This window comes from Miscanthus floridulus, chromosome 4 (assembly GCF_019320115.1).
Source record: "Miscanthus floridulus cultivar M001 chromosome 4, ASM1932011v1, whole genome shotgun sequence".
Classification (NCBI taxonomy): Eukaryota; Viridiplantae; Streptophyta; class Magnoliopsida; order Poales; family Poaceae; genus Miscanthus; species Miscanthus floridulus.
In genome coordinates this window covers 14646182-14655939 of record NC_089583.1, presented here as the reverse complement: position 1 = coordinate 14655939, position 9758 = coordinate 14646182, and the positions used below count along the sequence as shown (strand labels likewise).

At 55.6% G+C, this 9758-nt stretch overlaps 1 protein-coding gene across 1 annotated transcript; it reads right to left on the bottom strand.

The window, feature by feature from the left end:
• Positions 1-8150: 8150 nt before the first annotated feature.
• LOC136548088 (uncharacterized) lies at positions 8151-8453 on the bottom strand. Its single transcript, XM_066539731.1, has one exon. It carries the CDS (start codon positions 8451-8453, stop codon positions 8151-8153), a length of 303 nt encoding a protein of 100 aa, XP_066395828.1.
• Between the last annotated feature and the right edge of the window lie 1305 nt (positions 8454-9758).

The following is a 9758-nucleotide window of genomic DNA, read 5'->3' as shown; positions in this document are numbered from 1 at the left end:
CCTCCCTGCATAAATACCCAAAGAGTCTCGCCCCTCCTCATCTTACCTTGCCTACATTAGTACTGCCTCCGTCGAGCCGTCGCTAGAGCAGCAGGTGCCAGGAAGAAGAGGAGAGAGGAGCGAGCCTAGGGAGAAAGTGAGAAAAAAGCGAGAGCGTGGGAGAGAGAGAAAAAACTCACCGTCGCACTTGATTCCTCCATCGCACCCATGGCCGGCGACATCATCATTGTCGAGGCAGACCCCTGGGATCCGTTGGATGTCACCGAGGAGATGCTTCAGTCGCTTGTCGACGGTGGACTCCTCCGCCCGGTGACATACCCCAGCAGGCTAGAGTGGATTGCTCCGTATGGCGAGCCGGAGCCGAGGCCTCACGACGGCTACGTCGTGAGTTTCATCTCCTTTCACAAGCATGGCCTCGGCATCCTGGCGGACTGGTTCATGTGGGCGCTCCTGCACTACTACGGTGTGGAGCTCCACAACTTCAATCCCAACTCCATCACTCAGGCGGCTATCTTTGTTGCCATCTGCGAGGGGTATTTGGGGATTGCTCCCCATTGGGAGTTGTGGCTCCACCTATTCCGGGTGGGGCATACTACCAAGCCGACGGGCATGTCAGGTAAGAGGAAGGCGACAAGGGCCGGCGGCTGCACTCTCCAAGTGCGTCAGGACCGCCTGCACCTCTACATCCCGGCCCAACTCGTGTCCTCCAATCGCCGGTGGTACACGAGTTGGTTCTACCTCCGTAATGACGATGGAGGACTTCCCCCTTACACTAGGTAGATTGTGGAGAGTTGCCCGGAGAGATGGAAGTACGGCATCCCAAAGGACGACCAGCCCAAGCTACAGCCGCTTCTAGAGGGGCTGGCGAGGCTGCGGGGCCACGGTCTCACCATGGCTGTGGTCATGGCCACCTTCCACCGCCGAAGGGTGCTACCGCTGATGGTTTGGCACCGATGGCTATTCGAAATGAAGCCGAGTGAGCCCATCAAGGGCACCCGGATGTCCTCCTCTACCCTTTCTGACGAGGAAATTCTTCGTCGGGTGGGGGAGATGGTAGAGGCGAAGCTGCGGGGCGGCAACTTGACCCCTATCGCGATGCGGCCGTCGCGGGGGTTCCTTTCACTGGTAAGTCGTGTGCCACTATAGCCTCCGAGCCTCCTCAATCTCCCCTTACCCCTTGTCTCCTTATGCATGTCTGTCGTTCCTACAGGGGATGAGGGACGTGCGCTCCTCTCCTCCGCCCGTTCCCGAGGACGCGAGGCGGCAGGCGATCAACCGCACACACGCCGACGCACAGAAAAAACGGAAAGATGCCAAAGCGGCAAAACGCACAAAGCAACTCCTCGCGCGTGAGGAGCTGGATAAGTGCCACCGTCAACAAAGGAAGGAGGGTCTCCCGCTAGAGGAATCCTCGTTGACGTCGCTGTTGACGGAGGCCTCGGACGGGGATGACGGGGGCAAGGCGGGGCGAGGTCCCCTGGACCACCTTCTTAATGTAGTGGAGGTGGTGCTCGGGGCACTGGCCAGTAGCCCAGCACTCCCGGGAGGAGGAGGAGAAGTAGACCCGAGGCCAGCAGTTGCCCGCTCTGGGGCTAAGGCCGACACACCCGAGGCGCGGGCGTTGGGCAAATGCGCCGTCATCCCGGTGGGCTTGGCGGTCGTGGTGGGGTGAGTGGCGGTGGAGACGATGCCACCGCCCCCGTAGAGGACCAAAGGGGCACCGGGGTCCATTGAGGATCGATTGGCGCCGATGGATACGAAGGCGATCCCTCTGCCGCCACCTCCGCCGTTGTGGATGAGGTTTGCCGTGGCGAAGCGGTTGCCGCCCTGTTCAAGGTAAGTGTATTTTTGGTAGGGTCGTAGTGCCTTCCATTCACTTTTTTAGTCTCATGCTGACCCTATAGGTTATTTTTCTTTAGTCGGAAGCGGCCTGCGGACGAGCTCCCCTTGGCGCCCCTTAAGGCGCTCAAGGCGAGCCCTGGCTACTCCGCCCACTGGGTGGCAGAGGCCCAAGCCGCTATCCAACATGGCGCGACGTCGGTGAGGGTCGACCCGAAGGAGCTAGCTGCCCAGGGAGGGGTTGCCGAGGCAGCCCCTGCATAGATGAGGGAGGGAGCGCTTCCGCCTCGTGGGGGCGAAGCTCACGAGTCAGATGGGGCCGGCATGCCCTTGGTTGCCGAGGCCCCTGGGGTCTCCGAGGCTGAGGCGACGGAGGCCACGGCGCCCACGATTGTTGAGACTGTAGTGGCCGCGGCCGGTGTCTCTACGTCTGTCGAGGCCACGATGGCGGAGGCCGAAGCCCCCAAGATCGTCGAGGCCATAATTGCAGAGGCCGGAGCCCCTGAGATCACCAAGGCCGTCATGATGGCAGCGAGGCCATCTATCTAGGAGGTGGAGATGCAGGCGGCGGAGGCCTCGGTGGCGCCCTTGGTTCAGGGCCCGCCGTTGTTGTGAGAGAGCGCCCGGGAGGTGGAGGTCTATCTGATCTCCTCCGATGATACTTCCCGGGCACGGGAGGTGGTCGACGCCGAGGAGACCGATGCCATGGAGCAGCCGGCGCCGCTCTTGGATGAGGGAAGCTCAGCCCTCGTGCGGGCGCGACCCGAGCCTCACGGGTGGGATCACCCACGAGTACTGTGGCAGAGCCGAGATGACCCTGAGGGGGAGCCTCTGTTCGCCCTCGAGGACGCAGCCGAAGGTGGGCACTGGGGCACCTTCGAGCAATATCGCCAGCTGGCGGAGCGGTCGCTACGGACGACCCTATCCATGGTGGCCGACGAACTGCTCAGAGTCGCCTAGGTTCGTGTTTTCCTTTCTCACGCGATGTTGTCCCTTTCCTGGTTTTATTGCAACCAATGACCCTCATTCTGCTTCCCCAGGAGCTCGAGACCTGGTCGCTTGGGAAGTCGGTCTTTCTCTGGTGGGAGAGGGGCGTCTGGGACTAGCTTCAGCGGCAGAAGGGCCTTCTTGCTGGCGCCAACGAGCTCCTATCGGTGCGGAGCGTGGAGGTAGAGGACCTCCACCTTCGTTGTGCTGACGCAAAGGCCAAGACAGCCACGGCCTAGACATAGCTCGCCCCTCTGGCGGTGTAGGTGAAGGAGTTGGAGGAGGAGCTCACCCGCGCGGTCAGAGACCGGGATGCCTTTAGGGGCCAAGCCGTTGAAGCTACGGCCTCGGCCGCGGATCTCGCGGGGAAGCTGGGGGTAGAACAGAGGGCGCACCAGCTGACGAAAGGCGTTCTGAACAAGGCCCTTGCTGCGGTTGAGGCCTCGTAAATCGAAGCTGTGGTTTGGAGGGGGACGGTCGAGGGTGAGTTTCAGTCCCCTTGTTTTGTTTCCTTTTTCTTATGTTCACTCCCTAATTCCCTTGCTTGACGCAGAGCTGGGGAGTGAAGCTTCCAGGGCGGCTAAGGTTTCTTAGGTCGAGGCCTAGCGGTTGAAGGAGAAGGTCGAGGCCTCCCAGGCCGAGGCCCTGCGCTAGAAGGAGAAAGCCGAGACCTATCAGGTCGAGACCCGACGCTGGGAGCAGAAGGCTAAGGGTGAGTTCTGTGGGCTTCCGTCCCTAACTTAGGTTGTTTTTTTTCCTTGCTTGGCCTCATTCCATTTTCCTCGATGCAGAGTTGGAGGCGGAGATCACTTGGGCCACCGAGGGTTCTAGTGCGGTGCAGACGGTGCTCGAGACCGAGATCAGGGAGCACGAGGTGCTGAAACGTGCTGCCCTTTCCGCCTGCGAGGCCTTAGAGGTTGAGGGGGTTCAGTTAGGCAGCTCCCTGGGGAGCCGTCTGATCGTGCTGAGCAACTAGATGCGCGAGCGGCTCTGAGGAGCGCTGCACACAGGTGTCAAGCGTGCGCTGGCCGTCATCTCTTCTCACTACGTCAGCGTCGACCTCCTGGCCATCTGCGATGGGTATGTCCTGCCTGATGATGACGAGGAGGCAGACGTGGTGGTCACAAAGCTGATGGAGGTGGTGGAAGGCCCTAGCACGGCGCTAGCGATGCTCTTCGAAGAGGAGGTGGTTCCTCCCCTACCACCCGCCAGTGTTGAAGGCCCCGAGCCTTGATCTAGGCCCTAGGGGCTTATGTAAAAATAGAGCAGGAATTATTTTTGTATCATAACGTTTGTGGCTGTCGAGGCCTCTATTTCTAAGATATTTGTGTTTCTCAGTTGTTTTTCTTATGTTTCTGAGCCTCTGCCCTCTGTTGCTTCTAATCAGATTTCGTTTGCAAAACACCCCCTTGGGGCCTAAGCCATCCCTTGAGCGAGAGGTAGTGAGGGAGTGCCGTAGCCCAGAGGCGTAGGCCGTCTCGTGACTCTACCGGCCTCTTGCTTAGAAAACAGACCTAGGTCCGAGGAGTTTTTACAACTGATTTGTCAGAGCCTGCTAGAGTCTTGGTGTGGGAATTTTTGTGAAAAACAACTGAAGAATGGTGCGTGTGTTTCTTAGTTGTTTTTCTTATGTTTCCGAGCCTCTACCCTCTGTTGCCCCTGATTAGATTTCGTTTGCAAAACACCCCTTTGGGGCCTAAGCTGTCCCTTGAGCGAGAGGTAGTGAGGGAGTGCCGTAGCCCGGAGGCATAGGCCGTCTCGCGACTCTACCGGCCTCTTGCTTAGGAAACAGACTTTGGTCCGAGGAGTTTTTACAACTGATTCGTCAGAGCCTGCTAGAGTCTTGGTGTAGGAATTTTTGCGAAAAACAACTAAAGAATGGTGCGTGGGACCTAGGGGGAAGTCCCCCATCTAGCCCCTGAGGGAGGCTCGGTTCTACCGAGGCAGAGCCGAGTCTCCCTTGTCGTGTTACTGTACTACCAAGATCTACGATTGGCTCGGGGGGTTTCTCGAAACATTAGACCAACTAAAGAATGCTTTTTAATTGTGTTTCGAGAAACGACATATACAATGCTTGGAAATTTAGGGATAAAAGCGACGTAGCTGTTCTATGTTCCAAGCGTTGGTGAAGACTTCACCCTTCTTGTTGGCCAGCTTGTAGGTCCTGGGCTTCAGTACTTGGGAGATGATGTACGGTCCTTCCCATGGTGGGGTCAGCTAGTGGCGACCCTTGTTGCTCTGTGCCAGCCTCAACACCAGGTCGCCTACCTTCAAGTCTCAACCTTAGACGCGTCGGGTCTGATAGCGCCGTAGGCTCTGCTGGTATTTGGCTGAGTGTAGTAGCGCGATGTCTCAGGCTTCCTCCAGTTGATCAAGGGCGTCCTCTCGGGTGGTGCGGTTACTTTGTTCGTTATATGCTTGTAGCCTCGGGGAACCATATTCCAAGTCGGTGGGGAGGATGGCCTCGGCCCCATAGACCAGGAAGAAAGGCGTGAACCCCGTGGCTCAGCTTGGAGTGTTCCTTAGGCTCCAGATCACCGATGGGAGTTCAGCGAGCCATTTCTTGCTAAACTTTTTCAAATGGTTGTGAATCCTTGGCTTGAGGCCTTGTAGGATCATGCTGTTGGCATGTTCTACTTGGCCGTTGGTCCTTGGGTGTCCTACGGCTGACGAGGCCACACGGATGTGGTGGTCGTCGCAAAACATCAGGAACTTTTTGCCGGTGAACTGCGTCCTGTTGTCAATGATGATGGTGTTAGGGACCCCGAACCTATGGATAATGTCAGTGAAGAACAGCACCGCCTGCTCGGATTTGATTCGATTGATCAAGCGAGCCTCGATCCATTTGGAGAACTTGTTGATTGATACCAGTAGATGGGTGTAGCCCCCGGGGGCCTTCTGCAGAGGCCCGACCATGTCGAGCCCCCATTCGGCGAACGGCCATGTGAAGGGGACGGTTTGCAAGGCCAGGGCCGGGAGATGTGTCTGCCGAGCATAGTACTGGCATCCTTCACAAGAGCATACTAGCTTGGTAGCGTCAGCGACTGCTGTCGGCTAGTAGAACCCTTGGCGAAAAGCGTTCCCCATGAGCGTTCGAGGCGCCGCATGGTGCCCGCAGACGCCTGCGTGCAAGTCCCAAAGCAGGGCTCGGCCCGCCTCGATAGTGATGCATCGTTGGAGGACACCTGAGGGACTTTGCCTGTACAATTTGTCATTGTAGAGGGCGTAGGTCTTGGCTCAGCACGCAAGCCGTCGTGCTTCGATTCTGTCGTCAGGAAGCTCCCCTCGATCAAGCCAATCGAGGAACGGGATTCGCCAATCCATGTCCTAATCAGTCTGCGGAGGCACGATGTTGACTTCCATGACCTTGGGCTCGGTCGGGGGGGTCTCGGCAGCAGAGGGGGCGTCGAGCTTTGCCATGGGTTCCACAGGTGGGCCCCCCTCTGTTGTCAAGGTGTAGTCAATGGAAGGCTTATGGAGGTCTCTGGCAAAGACGTTCGGGGGGACCGGGCCCGTGCCGAGGCCATCTTTGGCAGCTCATCGGCGGCCTCGTTGTATTTCTATGCGACGTGGTTTAGTTTGAGGCCATCGATCTTGTCTTCTAGGTGACATACCAATTTGCAGTAAGCCTCCATTTTGGTGTCGAGACAATTTGACTCCTTCATCACTTGATCTACGACGAGCCTCAAATCGCCTTGGACGTCGAGGCACCGTGCCCCAAGTTCGATGGCGACTTGCAAGCCGTTGATGAGGGCCTCGTACTCAGCCATGTTGTTGGAGGCGGTGAAGTGGAGCCACACCATGTAGTGCATGTGCACTCCGACTGGCGAAATGAAGAGCAGACCCGTGCCTGCCCCGGTCTTCATCAGGGATCCATCGAAGTACAGGGTCTAGCACTCCGTCCGAATTTGAGTAGGTGGCAGTTGGGTGTCTGTCCACTCAGCCACAAAATCGGCCAAGACCTAAGACTTGATCGCCTTTCGAGGCGCAAAAGTCAAGGTTTCCCCCATAAGCTCGACAGCCCACTTGGCTATCCTGCCCGAGGCCTCCCGGTTATGAACTATCTCGCCCAGGGGGAAAGATGATACCACAGTCACCGGGTGCGACTCAAAGTAGTGACGCAATTTGCGCTGGGCTAGGACCATGGCGTAGACCAGCTTCTAGATGTGAGGGTAGCGTGCTTTGGTCTCGGAGAGCACCTCGCTGATGAAATACATAGGACGTTGGGTGGGTAGAGCATTCCCCTATTCCTGCCTCTCTACCACTACGGCAGCGCTGACCACTTGGGTTGTTGCGGCAACGTAGAGTAAGAGGGCCTCATCCCAGGCCGGGGGTACCAGGATGGGAGGATTTGTGAGCAGCGTCTTGAGTCTGTCGAGGGCTTCCTCGGCCTCGGGGGTCCAAGAAAAACGCTCGGATTTTCTCAAGAGTCGGTACAGAGGCAAACCTTTTTCGCCGAGGCATGAGATGAAGCGGCTTAGGGCCGCTAGGCATCCCATGACCCTCTGTACTCCCTTGAGGTCTCTTATTGGTCCCATGCTGGTTATGGCCGAGACCTTCTCTGGATTGGCTTCAATGCCGCGTTCCGAGACTATGAATCCCAAGAGCATGCCTCGGGGGACCTCGAACACACACTTCTCGGGATTGAGCTTGATGCCCTTCTCTTTAAGGCATTTGAAGGTTATCCTCAAGTCGTCGATGAGACCCTCGGCCTTTCTGGTCTTGACCATGATGTCGTCTACATAGGCCTCGATGGTCCGCCCAATGTTGTCGCCAAAGACCTGGTTCATGCACCGCTGGTACGTGGCACCTGCGTTTCTGAGGCCGAAGGGCATTGTCACATAGCAGTACATGCCAAATGGTGTGATGAAAGAAGTCGCGAGCTGGTCGGACTCTTTCATCATGATTTGATGGTAACCAGAATACGCATTAAGGAAAGACAGGGTCTCGCACCCTGCAGTGGAATCAATGATTTGATCGATTCGGGGTAATGGGAAGGGGACCTTTGGACAGGCTTTGTTCAAACCGGTGTAGCCTACACACATCCTCCATTTCCCATTTTTCTTCTTGACTAACACAGGGTTAGCCAACCACTCTAGGACACTTCTTTGATGAACCCGGCCACCAAGAGTTTCTGTACCTCCTCTCTGATGGCCCTGCGCTTTTCCTTATCGAAGCGGGTTAGGTGTTGCCTCGCCAATCTAGACCCGGCCCGGATGTCTAGGGCATGCTCGGCGACCTCCCTCGATATGCCTAGCATGTCCGAGGGACTCCATGCGAATATGTCGGCATTCGCACGGAGGAAGTCGACGAGCACTGGCTTCCTATTTGATGTCGAGGGTGGCGCTGATCCTCAGCGCTCGGTCGTCGGGGCAGGCGGGGTCAATCAGGATGAGTTTTATGGCCTCCGTGGGCTCAAACACCCCTGTGCGACGCTTGGAGTCAGGCGCCTCGCCACTGAGTTGGTCGAGGTGGGCTATGAGGGTCTCGGCCTTCGCAAGAGCCTCGGCGTACTCGATGCACTCGATGTCGCAGTCGTATGCATGTTCATACATGGACTCAATCATGATGATACCGTTGGGGCCTATCATCTTGAGCTTGAGGTAGGTATAGTTGGGGACCGCCATGAACTTGGCGTAGCATGGCCGCCCTAGGATGGCATGGTAGGCTCCCCCGAACCCGACTACCTCGAAGGTGAGAACTTCCTTGCGGTAGTTGGAGGGGTGCCAAAGCAGACGGGAAGGTCGATGCACCCGAGGGGTCGCGTGCGCTTCCCTGGCACGATGCCGTGGAAGGGTGCAACGTCACCCCGGAGCCTCGACCGGTTGATCTCCAAGAGCTCCAGGGTGTTGGCGTAGAGGATATTGAGGCCGCTGCCTTTGTCCATCAACACCTTGGAAAGTCAAGAGTTGCCGATGATTGGGTCGACGACCAGTGGGTACTGCCCGGGATTCGGTACATGGTCAGGGTGGTCGTCTTGATCGAAGGTGATCACCTCCTGAGACCAGTCAAGGTACCGGGGGGTGGCCACCTTGATCGAGAAGACTTCTCGTGTAACACCCCTGGTGTTTAGCTTCCACATTTGCACTACATTTCATGAACATGAGCATCATGCATCCCTTCGTGAGCTTATATCACATGAAACATGATTTCGAAACATTGCAACATGTTGAATAGTTTATGTGTGTTGTTTCTTTTATGAAATGTAAAGTGTGCAACACATAAGTGCAACATGTGCCACTCACTTAGTGAAACAAGATTAGTTAATACTATGCAACAAGATCATGAAACGTGTGAAACATGACTATGAAACAATTGTAACATTTCATGTGTTTTTAATTGTTTCAGTACATACCTTGCTTGATTCTTGTGTGACCAATGTGTGGTGTGGTTAATAATCATCTTAAGTAACTTAGTTACACCTAGAATGTCTTTTGGAACATTGTTCATGTTGGTCACTTTAACTAATTAGGTTTTCAAGTCATGGTTGACCAATTTTGGACCCCTAGAGCTCCTGTGTTTGACTGTTTAAAAAGTGTAGCTTAGGATGTTTGCATGTCTAGACAACCTAAAGCAAAGTTGTAGAGAATTATATAAGGAACAAACTTTGTTTAGAAGTCAAGTCTTGAAAATGTGCACAACATGTTCAAAAAGGTCCCACAAGTCAGATTTGAAGGTGGAGTCAACACTTGAAAATTTTGCTAAGTCTTAACTGCCATTTCAGTTTGAATGGGCCGACTTTGGCTTGATATAACTCTTAATCCATGGAGAACTGGCTGTTGATTGCTAAACCAAAGTTGTAGCCCTACTATAACTCTACAACTTTCATGAACATTGTTTCCACTGATTCGCCACGAATTGAGAAATCAAACACAATCAATTAACGCTGTCAGTCGGTGAATGGAGCACTGAATGGCGAGCTACAGTGTTCA